The following is a 21,446-nucleotide window of genomic DNA, read 5'->3' as shown; positions in this document are numbered from 1 at the left end:
CCTTGTCATCAGTGTAGTTATTACACAGAAAACACTGATGCATGCAAATTCCCAGTGTTAGGAGGTTGTTTCATTCTACATCTGAGACTTTTACCCGGTGCCTCATATCCTGTAATTTTTAGCTACTAAGCCATAATAATTTGGCTAGGTCACGGATTACAATGATAAAGGTTTATTTTTCATTTAGATAGTTAGTGACACCAAGCAACAAGGAACTTGTAAGCTCTTCGGGGCAGGGTCCTCTCCTCCTGTATCACTGTCTGTATTAGTCTGTCATTTTCAATCCCTATTTAATGTACAGCGCTGCGTAATATGTTGGCGCTATATAAATCCTGTTTAATAATAATAATAATAATAATAATAATAATAATAATGTGTTAGTTGCATGAAAGTAAACTAATCATAAAAGGGCCAGTTCACCAAACCTTGAGTCTGGTGGGCTGATTTACCTGTTGGCCTGTTACAACTTTGAGTCAGTTTAGCAAGAACCCACAGCAAGGAGAATGAGTAGTTTCTGTGCAGGTGCAGTAAACTGCATACAAATACTTAATATATATTTGTTGATCAATAGTGATTGGTTTGGGATCAGTTTGGTATAGGAATGATGGCTCTTTTCATTGGGGAGGGGAGAGGGACAACGAATTTAATGTTTTCTACTATGTATAATAGTGTTCTCACTGGCCCCTTTTTGCTGGGTGCACCACCTGGCACTTTTCAGTAGCCACCTGGCTATTTTTGGGTGGTTACCGAAAAAGTTGGGTCACAAAACAGGGGCCACCTCCTGCCTACAGCTTCTTCCCACCCATTTATAAAACATTTCTGGGGAGAACACTGAAAATTAAAACAATAGTGATCATTACCAGGCTGCCAGTACATGTCAGGTCACTAATGACCTCCTCAATACCATCACACTTTATTCTCACCTTAGACCATTGTAAATGATTGTTTGGCACTATGGATGTACAGGTAAACTTTACAATTTTGAAATATAGTTACATGTAGTCTACAAACAACAGATTATCTTTAACATAAGCCCTCGTTGACCTCTTTAAGTTATTCTCTTAGTAAAGCTGCGTACACACTGCCAATTTTTGTCGTTGGAAAGGATCTTTCACGATCCTTTCCAACGACAAGGGAGTGCACGATGCATGAACGGTGTGTACGTAGCTTTACTCTCACACATCTTGCTTCCCCCTCCTCAAGCTCCTTTTCAGACTTTACAGTGGAAATGTTACTGTTTCACAGTTGGGAAACACAGGGAGTTAAGCTTAAAAAACAACTTGAATGCTTTCAGTGCGTCTGTTGTAAACTTTGAGGATAAATTGCACCACAATACATGCACTTTTAGAGACAAGTAAATGTTTTTTTGAAACTTCCTCTTTTAAGAGGATTTCCATAGCCTAATACCAAGTTAACGTAAATAGGATTTATTTCCTAACATTTAGGTAAAATTTAATGTTTTGCACAACTGGATTTACATATTTTATGTTATCTCTATTAAATATAACAGACCTGTAATATAGGATTGAAAAGACTGAAGTCTTGGGAAAAGTCTACTGTGTTGTATAAAATGTCATGTCAGTAGCTATTAATCTGTATGTGGCTATTCTGTGCCACCCTGGGTTAGGTTCATGCATCTACTAGAGCCATAGTTAGCATATGATGTGCCAGTAACAGTTTTTTGGACTATTTATATGACTATTAATGAATATTGAGTATCTGTCTTTGCCTAGAAGAAGCCAATATGAACACAATACACGAAGAAGCAGAGAGATCTATATAGTTGTATGTTGGCGCAACCTATGTTTGGTTGTATGCGGTCAATAAACCAACATTAGTTTAGACAACAGTTTCTCTGCCCAGTAAGGTCAACCGGCTTTGAGCTTGTGTCAAATGGAATCAGTTTAAATGACTGCTGAGATCATTTACAATTCAGTGACTGATGAATGAACCTGCAGTTGACCTTTTGACTTGCTTCAAGTGGGTTTTGTACTCCAATAAACCTTCATTTGAATGAAAAACCCATTTGAAGTGGACAAAAGCCTGCTGACAGGGGCCCTTAAAGTGTGTTAAAAAGGCAAGCTTTGTTTTGGTTTTAGAAAAAGTGGGGAAGGGTTCTTCACTCTATCAATTGTTTGTAGCAAGTGGTGTTCTTTCTGGAGACATTTACCCTCATTATTTGTCCTAGTGATCATTGATATCAAGACGGAATGTTAGGGGAAATCCAACATTTTAGGTTATCATCTGAACAGTAGATGAGGGAAATCTTCCATGAGGAATCCATGTTCTGGGGACATCTCTCATAAAAAGTGTAATTTGCTTTGGAGAGATTTTCTCTTCTTACTCTTAAGGAAGAAATAAACGTAAATCTTCCTTGCAGGGTGATGACAGCAAAAAAAACCCCTAGTGTACTCTGTACAAAAAAAAACATTACTGGACATACACTAAAACCTACTTGTATACATTGAATAAACTTTGCAGACATTAGTTGCACCTGTTACATAAAGGTCATTTTGTTTCCCAAACCGAACAGTATGGTATGCTAAAAATTCTTTAGCACATGCCAATGTAGCTATATATTTTATAGACTTGCCACGGGAGGTCTGGCTTGTTCAGCTTAGGCCTTTCCTGTTTATAAAAGAAGGCCAGCAATGATGATAAATGTGCATAGTTTCTAATCACTATGCACATACACAAACTTTTTTCATGTTTGCTAATATTTTTTCAAGGCAAAAACAGTCATAACTATGACTGTCTTACAGGAATGTTTGCTTCTGACTCATCATGACGTCCACGTTCTATTCTTTTTAGTTCTGCTTGCGTTTAGCTAGTGCTGTAATATCACTTAGCTTTGATTCAGCGAAAAGCAGAAAGACCTCTATAGAACCTGTCAATGTAACATAGAGCTGCTCAGTGTGGGGTTGTGCCTCAGATTCGTGTTTTGCAAAGATCTGATAGGCTTGATCGTACGCTTCAGAAAAGTTGCTATTCTGAGTAGTTTAAGGCACTTGGAGGATTTATGTTAGTCAGATATTGTTCAATGTGCATACTGACTCACTTAATACGTAAAACATTAGGTTTGTCAATATCCTCAACAACCTGTTGTGTGGCACTACTCATTGGGCCTGATTTATCAAAGACTAGAGAAGATAGACTATCATGGGAGAACCTGTGTGATCCAACAAACCTGGAATGGATCTGGTCCAGGACTGAAGACATTTACCAACTAATAGCAAATTATTTTAAAGAAATCCTTCTCAAGTTTGCTGGATCACCCAGGTTCTTCTATGATAATCTATCTTCTCCAGTCTCTAGGAGAGCTTTGATATATCAGGCCCATTTTGTCACTGGGCAAATTAGCTCTAGGGGTAAATGTTTCTATATACCCTAAAAATTAATAATTTTTGACTGTTCAAATTTGACCTCCCCAACTACTACTACAGACTAATCTATTTCCACGACGGAGCAGAAAAAATCACATCAGACATCTTGCTACTCATTATAGTATCAGCTAAATCTACACCAAAAAACCAAAACATTTAGGGTTCTATTTAAAAAGCGGTGAACCTGAAATTCCCTCAAACATTCCCTGCTAGAAAAAAAATACTTCTATTGAAACACATAGAGCTGGATAATTCTCCACCAGGGAATGTATGAGGGAATGTCAGATTCACTGCTTCAAAAGTGGAACCCATAGTGTGTTAACTGCAACAATAACATTTATACAACTTCATTTTCCTGTTCTATTTCCGGTCTATTTTGGTATAAATATGGAAAAAATTCATATATATATCCTATGTATTGTGATCTAGTTTGAGTTCTTTGTATATCAATACTTTCAGGTGGTTCAAGGCCTAGCGGTATATATTTCATTATATTTGTACAACTTCATTTGTTTACAGAATGGGAACTCTGCAAATATGGACTTTGCATACTCTAATTTAGATGTAAATGTGTTCTATATGTATATGATATGTATGATGTGCTTGGTACATATCTATTACACTACCTGACATCTTTGCAAGTGGTTGGATATGTAACTAAAAGGCTAAGGCAAATAAGCAAAGCATGGAAATTGGGTTTGTAAAAAAATGAAAAGATTTGCATTTGTTTGTATAATTTTACTGCTGAAAGTACATGTAAAGCTAAAATGTCTTTTTCTTTTTTGTGGTAAAAAAGGGACGTAAGGGTTTTTTTTTTGGTTTGCTTATCTGCTGGGAATATTCTCCCTCTCTGTTCTGTTGACTATTATCATGGATTAAAAAAGAGAATTATTAGGAAAATAATTTCTTTTCGTTTTACATTTTTATTAATTGAATGAGGTTGTGTGCAAATAATTGTCTTTTTCGATTAGATGAAAGTTAATGCGTCTTAGGGGTAACAGAATTACCCTTTTTCAGTGGTAGGTCACTCAGTAGTAGCTTCTAAAGGAACCTTTTTTTTCTGTTGTTAAAGTCCTAACCTAATGGAATCTAGAGGCCTTGTGTTGTACTCTGGTGCCTTACTGCAACATAACATGCTAGGTTCCGTTTACCATCAGATATTTGTGAATGGGCTCTCAGATGTTTACCCTTTACACCATCATTGAATCAGTCCATTGGTCTCTCAGTCATAAATCAGTGTGTGCCCAGTATATATCACATAGACAATTTCCAAGCACAGGACGTGGAAATCAAATCTTTGTCAGCACCAGCTGCCTTTTCCCACACACAAATATTTATTGTGTGAGTATTACAAATAAGATTTCTGGTATCCCTGTCAGTTTAGATTTTCTGCACCACACATCAAGTTTCCTGTCGTGCCCACATGATGACGATGCAGACAGATCATATTGGTTCATGTGGGTGTCTGCCTCCTAAGCAGGATAAAGCATCCCAAAGTCCCAGCTCCTCAGGCCTGTTCAGTCAGTGATGATTCATTCAGTATAATCTGTTTTTGGTATGACAAGATGAACGGCAAGAATTATTTTCACTGCAGAAAGGAGCATGTCATCCGTGAATAAAGTGGAACTCATTAGGCCCGATTCACAAAAGCGTAACACGTGGTATTTTTATTATCATGCAATATTTTCCTTTTACTTTTCACCATCCAAACTGAATTTTTCAATTCACTAAAGGGATTACCATCTACATAGGCTGTATTTACTACAAGCACTTCTTTTTTTCAATTTCCGAGGTATCTTGGTGGTAAAAGTAAAGATTATTACGTGGCTTATCATTGCACCATAAAATACAACTACCCTTAGGGGCCTAATAAATGTAACCATAAAGTGGTTCTATCTGATGTATACATATTAAGTGGATTACTGGAAATTTTAATGGTTTAGCAGATTCTTAGACTGACCACTAGGTCAGTCTCAAATAGTTATTCCACGTTTGTACTTGGTCAAAGTAAAAAAAACTTGATAATGTCCGTAAACATAGGTAATATAATAGACCCGATATAATAAAACTCTCCAAGACTGTAAAGAGTATTATTGGAGAACCTGGACAAACTAGCAAACCTGTAATGGATTTATTAAAATCATTTGCTTGTATTGTGCAAATATTTTCAATCGTGGACCAGATCACTTCCAGGTTTGCTGGCTCCCCTAGGTTCTCCCATGATAGTCTAACTTCTCCTGACTTGGAGAGCTTTATTAAATAATGTCCAATATATATAACTTTTTATAATAAATTCACTCATCATTATTATTACACAGTATTTTTTATAGCGCCAACATATTAGGCAGCTTTACAAAGTCCATAGTCATGTCGCTGGCTGTCCCTCAAAGCAGCTCACAATCTAATGTCCCTACCTCAGTCATATGCTTTAATACAGTCTAGGGTAAATTTTTTAGGGGAAAGCCAGTTAACCCAAATGCATGTTTTTGGAATGTGGGAGGAAATACAGAAGGAGAACCTACTAACTCCATGCAGATAGTGTCCTGGCCAAGATATAAACCTGGGACCTAGCGCTGCAAAGGCTACCGTGCTGCCACTATAAGGACCTTTTGGCATTTGAAACACTGATCAGAGGAGATAGGTGTGGTATGCAGCAATGAAAAGATGGAGTAGCTTACTTACATTGAACATGACTCATTAGGCATGGCAAAGCAGTGTGGTTTACTCATGATGAGCGCGTCAGCATGGTAAACCTATTAGCCTCTTAAGAAACACAATTTTTTTTACTGCAACGTATCTCTTTTATAACAAGTTAAAATGATGTTTCTTTAATTTGTTGTGATTTTTAATGCAACACTGAAAAAGAAAAAAAAATATATAAAACAAAAAATTTAAAACAGAAGCAGTACAAAAATAGAGGCATAAAAGCTAAAATTAGAAGTAGTATATAAAGCTAATGATAAACTAGAGGTTAAAATTGTTCTTTATTTCATTTGAAAATTTCCTGGAACTGACAATATGTGAAGATCTGTTCTATACATAACAAAATATACAATTACAGCATTGATAAAATGTATGAATGAAGTCAACAAATAGTGATTGCAGGCCTAATTCATTAGGTGCCACTGCAAGTGTTCCTACATAGAGAGGGGCGTTAGAAAGTTAATAGGGAACTAAACTCCAAAACAGCCAAAACAAAAAAAAATATACACTTACCTTCAATCCCGCAGCGCAGTCGATCGGTCCGGAGGTCTCTTCCATCTGGTCCCGCATCGTCCCAGTATTCGTCTTCAGGCTGGCGCTCCAGGCGCCACCATCTTCTTCTCTTCTTCTGCGTTCTTACTACATCACCCGATGTCGCACCTGGGACGGGTAATGTAGTGAGAAAAGTTGGGGAAAAAACTGTGGGGAAAAAAACGATCTCACTGTTGATGAAAGGGCTCCTTCTGCGCATGCGCGAGCATCTCCCACAAGGATCACCTAGGAACCTCCCGGGATGCGTGACGTAGGTATCCTGGGAGGCTTTGCGCTCCCATTTATTCCCAATCGCCTAGGCAATCAAAAATTAGGGAGGGGTGCTGCCCCCTTTTTTTTTTTTTTTTTTTTTTTTAAAAAGGGTGTTGGACTTGAAAAAAAAACATACAGAATTTTTACTTAACAAAAAAGAGTTGTCTACCCTTTTATGTAAAGTAAAAATTCTAAGTTTAGGTACGCTTTAAGTTAGAAAGTTAGAAGTTAGACCAGTTTTCCAGGTTGGATAATACTGAGTGCTTATGGACCAGACAGTGGTTATAAAAAACAGATTGTCTTATTTAAAACAGGGCTGGTAGAAATCCCGATCATGTCTGTATTTGGGAAGGAAGACATTTTGCTACATTTTAAATATTTTCCACTAATATAACCAAATAACAAATTCCACATCATTTATGCGTGCTGTAAGCATGTACAGGTATAGGAACTTTTTTATGTACACATTCATTGTTCTCTGTATTGTGAAAGGTGGCGTCACCCTTTAAATCTAATAAACTACACACCTTTCCTGAAAGCATTTCTCAAAAGGTTGTAGTTTTTAGTAGGATTTGTAACACAAAGCCAGGGGGCCCTCGCTATCAAGTTGTTATGGCGTCTCCAAGCAACAGTGCCAAGGGAAAAATGTATTACACAGAAAGCCTTTCACACAAACATCTGCTTAGTAAATCATCATAAACAGCCATACGTCCTCTGCTTGACTCCTGTGAGTTCCAAAGCAGAGTGTGCGCCAAGCCCTGGATTGTGATGGCCGGCAGCCTTTGCGTAAGCACAGATTAAATTACAGCCTTGTAACTGAAGTACAGTACAGACAAGTTTTGGTCTAGCATTTGTGTATTGCTATACGGTTTACACACATACTGCAGCTGCCCATGAAGGCTTCTGCATAACTCGAGTGCACATAAGCTTGAAGGGAAGCCATTCTGAAAGTCGCATTGCTAATGGTGGTTGCCATGTCAACCTGCGTGTCTGGAGTGCTCTTGAGGAGCCGAAATCCACCTTTAAGAAGCAAGGCCGCCAGCTGCCACTGGTCACGCTTCTTGTGCCAGGACGGATATTTGATAATTACTGAATGAATGTCTGGCCTTGTGTGTTCTGTGTTTACCACATTATGTTCATACATTTATATTTTTTTTAACTTAATGATTGTGGTCAAATGTTTTCAATATTCCCCTTCTCTCAATATAAGTAAATATATATATATATATGAAACGAGGTACTCTTGGACTTCTGTTTTGAAGTCCATGAGTTTTAATAGGTGTCTAACTTTTTGTTGAATGCAGCCCACCTTTCCCTAGGCATCGAAACATCAGAAGCTCATTAAAATTGCTGGAATGCATCCTGCTTTCTTTCATGTCCTAAGAGCACCTCTTTGTGCATATTAGATTTTTGTCGTCATACACCTAACAGCTTTCCAATTTTACTTGTGCAGGGACCAACTTTCTGTATAAATACCCTTTAAATATAATTTTATGCTTGGTTTAGTTATTTACCATTGCAGTGTCTGTTATTTTGGGTTGGACCAACTACATTCCTTGTATCCTCAAGACCACTATTTTTAAAGCTGAACTAAGTCCCCTGTATCTCCAACACCTCTATTTTTAAAAGCCCACCTAAAATTCTTGTATGCACAACAACTCTATTTTTTAAAGCCCAACTACACCCCCTGTATCTCCAACACCCCTTTTTACAAAAGCCAAGCTACACCCCTTATATCCCCAACAACCCTATTTCCAAAAGCCCAACTACACCCCCTGCATCCCTAACACCCCTATTTCTGGAAACCTCTGCCTCGCCTCTTTCTTTCTGTCCACTGCAGTCCACAGCTGATAATCACATAAACAACATTATTTGTGCAGTTGGCCATGATTAAAATGCAGTTTGGAGTAAGGTTTCAAATCCTAATCCTATGTATAAATAATGGAAGAGAGGCCCTGCGATTCCCCAGAAGCATGAAACCAGCTTTAACAGAAATGTGTATTTTTGCTGCTTTACCACTGGCTGGAATATAAATTCAGAATTTATAGATCACATTTGTTTTTCACCACCTGACATAGGTGGGCACCATGTGCATTACCTGATCTTTGGACAGGGCTCTAGCTTGCAGGTATATTTTGGACAAGGAGATATTTATATTATTAATGACATATATGTGACTGGGTCTTTGTAAAAATTCTATTTTTTTTTCTTTCTGATTAAAAATATTACCAGCTGCCTATTGGTCTTACAGAAGAAAATAACCATATCTTAATTTTTGTCTCTGCAGCCTACCGGGTACATGGAGAATAGCATGCAATACAGCTCTATTGAGGATGTCCAGCTTCTGTCCTGGGAGAATGCTCCAAAATACTGTTTACAGCTAAGTTTTCCTGGAGGAACGATCCTGCTTCAGGTATGATGTACATGCATTAGGTTGTGTAGTGTAATTTTATTAATTTAATGATAAATGACCCTGTTGAGCTATTTAAAGTCCAAATAACAGTGAATGTAAGATAATCATCTATGATGAGTTTATATTCTGTTATGATGATATGATTATGTGATGGGTAGACATCCCCCAGGAATGGTGGTGCTATACTTCTTTCCCTCTGATAACCTACTTTAATGATAAAACGTGTGGTGATCCTCCTATAATACTGTGGTGGTGCATGGGTTCACTTTTATATACCTTATTTGTCTCCACAGACGAGTGAAGGTTTTAAACCAACTTTTTGGGCATTTGCCAGTAGTTATAAAATCTCCAACCGCAGAGAATAAACTATTTCAGATGTTGAAGGTCCTTACTATTGCTTTAGCCAAATCATCAAGCAATTTAGCAGTAGCCTAGGACGTGGTGAAAGTCCAGAAGGTCCAGCTACAACCTTAAGGGCCCTGCAGAAAAATAGGGGGAAAGTTTGATTGATCAAAGTGGTGCCACATGCCTGTGTCACTTTAGGGTGATTTTGGAAGATTTCCCTTTTACTTTCATTTTCCTTCCTGCAAATGCAACAGAAGTGAGTGTAGATCTCCAAAATGATGGGAATTTGTTTCTTGGATCGTTGACCATACAAATGATTAGACTTAAAGATTTCCAGACATTAATACAATTTTGAAAGGGGTTATACCATTTCCCTACTTTAACCAAAACTCCTCTTTAAGTTTTGGACAAACACTCACTTGAACTGAACAAAGAAGCTAGTGGGAACCAACATTCTAAGGGCATGCTACCGAAACGGTTTGTTCTGTAAGGAATAAAAATGGGCACTGCTATTGCAAGCCTCTTTCTGGAAATGTTAGATGGCTGGTTGTATCATTTTAATGAATTTCTCATGACGGTATCCAATTAACATGACAATACCAATGCCCTGTGGATTTATTTTCATTTGCACCCCAAAGTTTATCTGTGAAGTGAATCTGCCCCCTGGCACATGGTGAAACATGTAATAAAGGATGCATATACTGCGCTGGAGAAAAAAAATGAACCATTTGGATTACCAATGGCAAGGACTGGACTGGACTGGAAATGAATCTGCATCAAGTGTCGCCGTGCAAAGCTGTGAATGGGCCCTTTGCATGTAACTTCTGTATTCTCCTTGTGAACCATTTAGCCTATAGCACATGTGCTACAGACCGAAAAGAGTTAAACAAACTCATGAGTCCAGAAGGTATTATTGCTGTGCTCATTTTCCCTGTGTAAATGTTTTGCACACACACGTGGTGCCTTTTTTCCCCTTCTGTTCCTAATAATCAGAAGGTAACCAGATGGAAAAACAAACATGGGAGAAGCCCTGGTAATGCACACTGAAGATACAGTAGCCTGTGCTTGCGTCGTGTTTATGTGTTTACTTTTATAGGATTAAGCCTGTTGCTGTTTATTTATTAATCTGGAATTTTAAAATGAGAATATTACAGAAATCAGTTTTCTATACAGCTTTAGGGCCTCCGATTTAGGAACTGAATCACAAGGGTTTTGCACTGGATAGTTTAACGCTGCTACATTGCTCTGATCTGTGTATACCAAAATGGAAAATCTTTGTGTGGGATGATAAGGACATTCTACTGTTGGAAACACAAGTGGGTGTCCTCTAGGGAAGCACTGCACAGTCAGATCCTCACCCCATAATAGGATCATCATGAACACCTGCTTTTACTACAAAAACTACTGCTGTGATGGGATCCCATTGCTACTGGTCATGCAATGGGGTTTGGTTAGATAATTTGTGCATAGGAGAAATATGGAGTTTGTTCACACCTAGACATTTGGTCATTTGACTAGGCCAACAATTTCTTCAAAAAAGACAATTTCATACTTACTACCAGACTAGTATTAAACAGAAAAGTATAGGGTATTTTCAATGTGACATACCTTTTGTAGTTTAGCTAGAACTATACCCAGAAACGTCTGAAAGCTTTTTACTGGTTCCATAACTTCTTCACTTCCTGTCTGCTCTCACATTTTTGGAAAAAATTTTAAGTTTTTCAACAAGTTGATTTTTACTTTCAATAATTCATTGAATTGACCATGAATTGATTCCCATTTTAATTAACTAAAAGTGATCGATATTGTGTTGCATGACCAAGTTGTTTTTCATTTTTACAATCTGCAGGTTTCAAATATTGATAATTACCTTTGAAAGTGATTAGGTTAGAGAAATTATAACTGAATTGATATATTTTCCCCACCTCCTAGATTGTAAGCTCTTGGGAGCAGGGTCGTCCCCTTATCCTGTGTCACTGTTTGTATCTGTCATTTAAAGCCCCTATTTAATGTACAGCGTTGCCTAATATGTTAGTGCTATATAAATCCTGTTAATAATAATAATATTAATAATAATAGTAAAATTCCAAACTTTAAGAGAAACTAAACCCAAAATGGCAATAAACAAACTTACCTTTAATCCCGCAGGGCGGTCTGATCACTCTGGGGATGTCCTGCATCAGGTCCCACGTCGTCCCGACATCTGTTCCGGAGCCGGTGCTCCGGGCGCTGCCATCTTCTCTTCTTCTTCTTCCTGTTCTTTATCATACGTCACCCGACCCAGGCGCAAGCTCGGGTGACGTAGGATGAAAAAAAAAAAAATTGCAGATCTCACTGCACATTTTTCTCTTTGCACAAAGGGTTGTTCACTTTATGTAAAGTGAAAATTGTGAGTTTAGGTACGCTTTAATTCGCTTCCTTTGCAGTGACTGTTACTCTTTGAAGTGTAACAAAATACTAAAAACATCCAATCATGTCACCAGCCTAATTTTTTATCTGTCTACTTTGTTACGCTGAGTTGTTCCTCACTGCCAATGCTTTTAAATGGTCCTTGGACAAAAGCCCGCGTTATGCTTTGATGCAAACAAATGCAGCATGACGATAGCATTTATAAGGGTCCCATATTAACTGCTCGCTTGCAAAAGTACACAGGAAAACCCATGAATTGTAGGCTTTTTTCCGCACTGACTAGGGGAAGCCTGAGATCCAGCAGATTGGAGCTTTACTGTCCAGAAAATCTCAATGTCCCTCATTCAGCACAATTGACACCTAATGAGCAATGCCTGTTAGCATCAGTTAAAAATGACAATACTTCTCTCCTGCCTTGGTGATAAATCTCTCTCCCAGCATTAAAGTCTGCTAATTGCCTGCACTGTTGTTTAGTTTACACATAAAGAGCCATTTGTACACACACCTCCCAGCGTCAATTCATCATGTGCTGCCTCTAATGGAAGCATTGGCCTTGTACAATATTAATGGCTGTGATGTGAGTTGTGCTGTGGCATATAATAGGGGACTGGGTTTCACAGCCATTGTCAAGGCGTCATAGGTGAGATAATCACTGTGTTACATGACATACACAGCGTCACTGTGTGTTGTACACACAAGATCATCTTTCCTAGCCTTGCTGTGTAAGGGGAAATCTCTGTTAAAGTAACATACAAATCTATACCATGTTGCATTTAAACTGGGCAACAGTATCAAAAAGACTTTGTTGTGGTTTATATGTTACTAGACAAATTATTCTAATAAAAGATTATAAAATGAAGTACATAAAATGTGCAATACTTGCCTATGTTTTTTTGTTTAAAGTGGAACTTTCATTAAAAAAATTACACTTGCCTTTATAGGTGGACAGCTGTCAATCCCTCCGTTATCTTAGTCCAATTGGTCCCACACAGTCCCGTCTTCCTTCTCTTTACTAGCACGTACTGGACAATGAGCACCGCCATCTTGTTCCTTCTTTGCTGACGTTACCTGATCTTGCACTGTGCAGGAGTGAGATCAGGTGACGCGCCTTCCTGTAAATGTAAAAAAAAAAAAGTGTAAAGCTACGTACACACATCAAATTTTTCTCACCCGATAATCGGTTTCGGCCGAATATCGGGCGAGAATCTGGCGTGTGTACAGCCCGCGTCGTTCATTGTCCGTGGATCTGTCCTGGCGGATCCACGAACGATGAACGACGAGCGATCCTAATGTAAGGGTAGGGGGAGAGCGCGCAGCAGGGTGCCACTCTTTCACTCTCCCCCTCTCCATAGAGGAGAACGGTGCTGTATGTACAGCACTCGTTCATGCATTGTGCGGTCCTTATCGTTGGAAAGGATCGTGAAAGATCCTTTCCAACGACAAGAATTGCACATGTGTATGCGGCTTTAATCTCACTTCACATATGTTCGATCATCACTTTTTGTTTTTCAATTCAGGAAAACCCCTTCTGCCTATGCTCAAGATCAGCAAAAAAATCAGATTGCATATGAAGTGAGATCGGTACATTATTTTTTCAGCCTCCTGAGATACGTGATGGAGTCCGCTGTGGTGAAGACAGAAGAGGACGGGTGCTTCCCTTTAAATATAAAAATTTAAAAAAAAAGGTTACCTTTTTAGATAAAGATTAGTGGGAGAGCATTCTGGAAAGGCACCACATCCTAATATGAATACATCTAAACGAAATTTCTATTTTTGTCCGGACTTTTCAGGTGCCTACCCCAAATTTCTACATTAAAAGAATAAAACACTAGTTTATTTTATGATATTTAATAACAATCAAGCAAAACAGCTTGTGTTTGTACATTTTCATCATTACATATTACATGACATGTATAATATTACACAATACATTACATATATATCATATTTTTTCATTTATAGTGTACGGTTTTCTATTGTCCTTGAAGCGTTTTACCCAAAGGCTTCATCAGAAGGACAAAGTGTGCCAATTGCCTCAATTTTATCTCTGTATTTCAATATTAAAAAAAGAAGGTTAGCCATCCTTTTTATATATTGTATATTTATGATAGGGCCGCTTACAGAAAAATACATATGATGAGGTAGAATTTTAGGAAGCTTCTTAGAGAGCTGACAACACTTCAATAAAACCCCAAACAATGTAGTCATCCTTGCCCAGTTCACCTGCTGGACTACAGAACTTCCCCATCTCTAAATCTCAGGGCTAGATGGAATGCATGCAAATATGTATTTCAAAGGGTGCATTAAAATATTTTCCTGTAGTTCAGCTTTAATGGTTGATTCATCCATGATGATCCTATGTTTGTAGGTTCCTTTAGTTTAGAGAACAAAATGGCTGGCTGTACTGTATACACAACAGGTGCAACATCTCAGCCTCTCCACACAGCCTTGCGATTCTTTGACAGGTACTTCAGGCTAAACACAATAAAAGGTCAAAAGGCAAAATAAACTCACCCTTGGCAAACCTGCTGGTTTACTTATCATTTGGCCACTTCTTTTTCTGAGTCCCAGTTTATAATGCAAACCGGTGACTGGAGATGCTGTTCCTTTATCAATTTAGCAGCTGAAAGAAAAAAAAAAGCTGTATTGTTCATTTTCAATAACAGACTTTGCTGCCCTGATTAAATGTGTACCCAGCATGGAGCAAATATTGACATACACTGCAGGAAGCAGATACTAAAGAGCCATTGTTATTTGTACACCACACCAAGCCTGCCTGCCTGGAAGCCACTAATGTGTCCATAGCAGGAAGATATGATATTTACCAGAGAGGAGATTCCAGGAAATAAATATGAATTGATTGTGATTACAGAAGTGGGTTGTGTGGATGGTGTTATGGAAGGTATATAGCTCCCAGCACATGGAGACAACCTGTGACTCTTTTGCTCAAGTGAGTCTTCAGTTCATTGCATTTCTTGTGATCATAAACCAGAAAAGGTATTTTAGGAGTTGTCCTTCTATCACTTATATTCAGCAGCTTTTTTAAGGAAAATGGACAACATGTTACTGCTTAGGTCCGTGTCTATTGATGAAGGGGTTCAGTCCTAAACCCTCGAAATATGGTTGCTATCTTTATGAACGGTCTACCCAGTGCATGATTCACCCATATTCATCCATTCCCCATGACCCCGGGAATTTACACCATTTTTTGGATTCAGCAGACTTATAGACAAACATCTGGCATTGCCAGAAAAAAATGCGTAAGCAAGCAAGTGTAAGCCCCGTCAGTGTTGTTCTCTGCAAAAGTAGAACCTGTAATTCAGCATATCCAAGACAAACAAGAACATGGAATAATAAAGTAACTGACCACAGCAACATAGTTTTTAGACATTGGTCATCAGTCTTTACTGTGTAAGCCTGACCTGAAGAAATATTTAGTTCATTAATAACAGTCTTTTTGACTTTTCTGTTTCTTTATTTACTGACATCTATTATTTCTTTACAGGCTGCAAACAGCTATCTGAGAGATCAGTGGTTTCACTCCTTGCAATGGAAGGTAAGTAAAATAATTCTTCTTATATAAGCTATAGGCTTTGTAAAGTACTGTGTAATATATCTATCTGCACTATATAAATACTAGGTATTATTAATACTAATAAGCATAAAGTTGTGGTGAAAATACATTTTCCCAAAAAAGTCCCAACAGCTGCCTGAAAATAGGCGTTTTTTATTTAGAGATTTCTGCCTACTTTCTGTTTTGGTGATGACATTTGGATTACCTTTCCCTTTCTGGGTGCTTTGAGTGAGAGAAATGAGAAGTAATTTCCCAAGAGAAAAGACAAGTACCTACAAAATTATGTCAGATTTCCTAACCCTTCTTTAGATTTTTTTTTATTATTATTATTTTTATAATCATTTTTTCTTCTAGGAATTAAGTGAATACATAAATATAAATGTATATATGTGTGTGTGTATATATATTTAATCACTTCATTCCTATGAGAATACATGATAAATAAATACATATACTTATTTATATTTATTTATATTTTTATATTTACTTACTTATATACACACTTCCTGGCTGGCAAATATGGATTTAAAATATAATAGGAAGCCTTTTGAGATGAGAAGTAGAGAGCATGGTTTACCATTTCTCTATGCCTATTTTGTCATCCGAAAAGGTGTTTTATATTCCCTGGGCATAAGTATATGTTTCTTAAATTATGGGCTAGACGTATAGGATGAAACTGTGTTAACCATTGACAGGAAGATCTTTTTATTTGGAGAAATAAGATCTGGGTATCGTTTTTATTGATATCACTAGGCAATCTGAACTATTTTTTCAACTGTTTATCTCCATGTAAAAAGGGATTTATTATCAGACTGTGGGGACCATAAAGTGTGAAGCTTCTAAAGGCAAATAGTTCTATTAAGGACACCTCATGCTGGCCATCCCCTTCACTGCTGACCACTATAACCCCTCTTTGATAACACACATACTTGTCTGGTATGAAAAGGTTGATAAAGGTGAAAAAAAAGCCTTGTCAAATAAGTAGAAGAGCAAAGTGGCCCATACCTTATTTCCTGTTCATTCTGTTGACAGCTGCTACCATGAGAATGTCCTAACTTGGCAATTCAGAGCAGAAAGTTTGAAAGCCCTACCCCACACCAGTTCCTCATAGCGTTTTATTCCTACAGGTCAGGTTGTAGGTGTGTGGCACACTGTAGAATGTAGAAAATTATGGCTATTCGTGGATTAGCTGCATGGGCTGTAAACCCATCATCATTTACCTGTGCAGCTGAGACCCTCTTTTTTTTTTTTCCTTTTTCTACACGGTTTGAAACCCCTTTCTCACATTAATGATGCAATATTTATCAAGGTGGGAACTAGTTTTGGTCCCTGAAGTTAGATTTATAGTAATACTTCTGGAATGGCAATCAGAAACTCTTTTATTACCTTCAATCAAAAGTGGCAAAAAGGTGTTTGAGACAAGAATAAACTAACCACTTTTTCCACCATTATTTAATGAGAAGGAATGATAAATGAGCATTAAATGAAGAATTAAATTAATTACATTTGTCAAATGTGTCCCATATAGTTATTACTTGTGTTTCTGGAATTCTCTAAAACAGGCCATTGAATATTCGGTATCATGTATTTGGTATGAAAGTATATTTATATATGACTTCAGATTTAAGTACAGGTTGACATTCAAAAATCCGTCAACCCCTGAGCCTGAGGAATGCTGGATTTTTTATGGTTATATATGCTGTATATATTTAGCAGAAAAAAACTGTCTCTGCGATCAACAACGCACGATGTTTACGTTTTACACCACCTCTTTTTTTTGCTGAATCTATAATGGAGCTATACAATAGCAATTAAATGATAAAATGAGAAGGAATGAACTGGAATGCCTGTTAGCACGTGCAAGCATGACCCAACAGCTGATTCTGGAATACAGCGCCATCAAAACATAAACCGCACCTCCAGAAAACAGTGGCACCAACCCGGTAAATTTGAACATACGCCCCGAAATCCATGCTGGAAATCTGAAGGAACAGGAAAATCGATGGCCAGATTTTTGAATGTCAACCTGTAATTTAGAAAGTACTGAGGTGACATATATTAATTGGTGGGGACAAACCTAAGGGGATTTTTTTCGAGCAGCTTATCTCCATGTAGCAGAAATGTCAAAAACGTTTATTGTGGCAACTGAACAAATCTTAATAATGAATTGAAAGAATTTTATAGAGCTTTATAGTTTGAAAGCTTCTATTAAAGAGTAGACTTGGACAACAATACCAACTTATCTCTTGTGTGTAGTCCCTGAATGTGTGTATACTGTATGTATAAATATATAAATTTAGTTTTAGTGTATTGTGTTTTTTGTAATATTACTTGAAATCTTTGTGTTGTACTCCTCTGTCATTGTGTTGTGATCCTCCTCTGTCATTCTACATTATACCATAGCAGTATAATACATTGGTTACAAAAGTGTAAATTACATCTTGTAGCCAGAATAAAACTCTTAAGGAAAGCTACTAGGAAATCTGAAGAATGTCTGGAACTGAAAGAGTCACCTGTTGACACAGTAGGGAGAGGTGACAGTTTTAGATGTTTAGGACACGGTGACGTCTGATCTTGGCTTCCTGGAATCCAAAAATTGGCTATAATTACAGAGTAGAGGTGCAAAGGTTCATTAAACTGTTGATAACACCCATTTGAAAAGAAATTTATATAATTGCCTTAGTAAATTATGCACTGCTGTCACAGCTACCTGCCCAGAGACACTGAAGCTTCCTGTTTATGTATAACCTACCAAGTAATACTGTCTGCAGTTCCATACATAGCCAAAGCAATGAGAGGTAAAGGACATGCAGACATTGTCTAAATTTACAGTTTAACAATTATGCCTCGGAGGGCAACTATATTTAGAAAATTGGTGTTTGTACAGATCTGGTCAGATGGGGGCCACATTATTATGTGTATGCAAATAGTGACCACCTGAAAGACTGTGTTTGCATACCTTTTAAAATAGTATTTGGCAGCAATGCAGGCATAAATATTAATATCACTTCCTCCACCTTCTAGATTGTAAGCTCTTTGAGGCAGGGTCCTCTCCTCCTGTGTCACTGTCTGTATCTGTCTGTCATTTGCAACCCCTATTTAATGTATAGTGCTGCATAATTATTATTGTTAATAATAATAATAATAATAACAATACATTTCCAAAAAAACTCCATTCCACTCTACTGCAAATTCCAGGCAATAAGTTAAAGCTGATGGTAAAGTTACAACTTAATCTTGGAAACAACTACAACTGATATGGAGATAGCCCAGTCCAATTATCTTGTGACGCCATGCATACATTGCCAACACTGAGCTGCACCTCTTAATCTGCAGTGCCGTACAGAAGGCAAAGAAAAGCCTACAAAATAACAGGGATATAGGCCAGGACAGTTGGGGGCGATAGAAATAAGAGAATGTGACATTAAATATGTAATAATTCATGGTGCCTAAACATTCCAACAAAACAAGTACGAGAGTTCAAAAGTGATATTATAAAGTAGCAAAATAATGCTAAAAATACATTTTTTAAATGTGTTATTTGTAAGCTAGAATTTGACAAGAAACAGAATCAAAAATATAGACCCTAGTATTTTGGCAGAAGTTTTCAATTTCTTCAATTCATGAAGAGGCCTCCTACATCTTAACATTATAATGGCAATCATGAATCATCACAGGTATAAGGTATGTGTATACATATAGAAGGACATGTTGTGCCCCTAATAACCTTAATGAAGGCCCCTTCAAAGTCTTAGAAAAGTGAGGCATGACAGCCGGAGACATGTCATTTACTGGTGTTTTAGCTTTGTATTTATCTTAATGTTGTTTAGGATTCATTGTGGCTGGACCAGGATTGTAGTATAGGGGGGTGGTTTTGGGTTCTCTACTTCTGGAAGGTACACGTTGTCCTTGAAGAATTCTGACAAGTTTTCCGTCTTTGAAGTTTGTGGTTGTCACAGTTTTATTGGCAGCAATTACTTCGGCTGTGTTTGTGTTTTTTTTTTGTTAATTTTTTACTGTTTATGCCCTCAAGCCAGTGTTTGGGATAGTTGAATGCTGCTGAAGGACAGACATGTAGCTGTTGTTCAGGTTATTTTTAAAGCTGTTCTCAAAGTATACCTGTATGTACAAAGTATACATTTTTTTGCAGTTGTTGTTTATACTTTGACCTATTCATTAAAGCTGTGACCTTGTCAATTTTCAGCTTAAATTGCTTCTGTGTCATCTTTAGACAAGACTGCCTTTATATTGGGATATTATATGCATATGCTTCTCAACAGTCAACATTCTTTTTCAGCTATAAAAATTTAAGTATGAAAGTGTAATGCTTAATTGGCCAGTTCATAGACCAGATTACTAGCCAAGCTTGTTTTACAGCTTTTATATCTTCAAGCAGTCATAAGGAAATAAGGAACCCTCTAATTTTTTTGACTCTTTGGTCTCATGACCTTGGTTGTCAGACCCATATGCTTAATGTAAATAAAATTCTTTCATCCTTTGCAGAAGAACATTAACAAGATATATGTATCAGGATATCCCTGTGTTTGCATGCATGTGATAGTGGCACAGAGCAAGTTTTGGACCTCAATGGTTGACAGGGAGGTCTGACATAAAGGGCTAGCTAGTTCTAGAATTTAACCTGTCAATAAAAAATACTGATTTGTTAAGCTGAAAACATGCATTGAAATGACTCTACATGTTGTATATCCGCCTTTCCTCACCTTTTTTTTTCCATGGGGGAAACCCTTGAAATGTTGTAGGGTACCCTGCTATAATTACTATATCTACAGTTCACAGTTTATTGGTGTGGTGGTCAGTGGGAAGAATGCTTCCTTCATTGCTGGCCAGTGGGGAGTATATCGCCCATACAGATCAAAAAGATCAGCGGTGTCACGTAAATTGTCCTGAGGAACCAAAATTTCTCTAATGGCTCAGGAAACCCCAAGCAACCTGTGGAGGAACCCTAGGGTTCGATGGTATCCTGGTTGAGAAACACTAAGTTGTGTGCAATGGGGCTGTATTTTTTTGTTCCAGCATTAGCCTCTTCAGCTTCTTCTAAACCGACCATGAGAGGGAGGTTGCACAACCTGCAAATGCAGCTTCGAATTAGATTGCTGAGTCTAAAAGTCATAATTTATATCAAATTCAGATTTAGTTAAACTGAGTTGGAATTTTTGCTTAGTACATTTGTAATAGTTACTTCAATTTAACAAATTCATTATAATTATTCTTTTCCTGGAGTTTTAACTTTTTACATTTTAAACTACCAACCCACAATAAATTTTGAGAAGGTTAGTTTTGCAACCCATTTGTTCCCAAAGACAGTACTGATTATGAACATACATGACTTGGCCAACGTTCTATGCTATTGTGACCACGCTTTGGAAGAAGTTTGTTTTCTTTGCAGTTACAGAATAATGGTTTCGTTGCACAGATTAAAGTTTGGTTTGGCATAAGACCAGAGGTCTTGGAACTACAAAAGCTGAACAAGCACATGCTAAATGACTTTAGAGCTCGGAGATACTTGTGATGCGGGATCACAGAGTGGAGCCTTTTTTTATGAAAGGCACAAAAGAGATCTGATTGGGGATTATTTATTAGAGTATAATCTGAAGATCAACTTTCAGCAGCTCTGTTTCCAACAGACTGTTTGGCACAACAGTATTGACGTATGAATTTCTATCTCCGACCTTCCCTGAACAAATTCCAGCTTTGAAGCAAGCCCCACCCTACACAGACCGTAAATATAACTTTGGTCAGAGACATCCATTCTTTATTCTTTTAAATCTCCACCCCTTCATCCTTTTGGAAATAG

General features: G+C 37.6%; 1 protein-coding gene across 1 annotated transcript in view; it reads left to right on the top strand.

Moving 5' to 3' along the window:
• Nucleotides 1-21,446, top strand: part of CMIP (c-Maf inducing protein) — a gene marked incomplete at its 3' end in the record, with an annotated part of 97,373 nt that overhangs the window by 44,843 nt on the left and 31,084 nt on the right. Inside the window, 2 exon segments of the mRNA XM_072422719.1 lie at nt 9,178-9,303; nt 15,563-15,613. Of these exon segments, the coding sequence (XP_072278820.1) occupies nt 9,178-9,303; nt 15,563-15,613 (177 nt within the window).

Source organism: Pyxicephalus adspersus, chromosome 9 (assembly GCF_032062135.1).
Source record: "Pyxicephalus adspersus chromosome 9, UCB_Pads_2.0, whole genome shotgun sequence".
Lineage (NCBI taxonomy): Eukaryota > Metazoa > Chordata > Amphibia > Anura > Pyxicephalidae > Pyxicephalus > Pyxicephalus adspersus.
The sequence above is the reverse complement of the archived record's forward strand: the minus strand, read 5'-3'. Positions and strand labels throughout refer to the sequence as shown.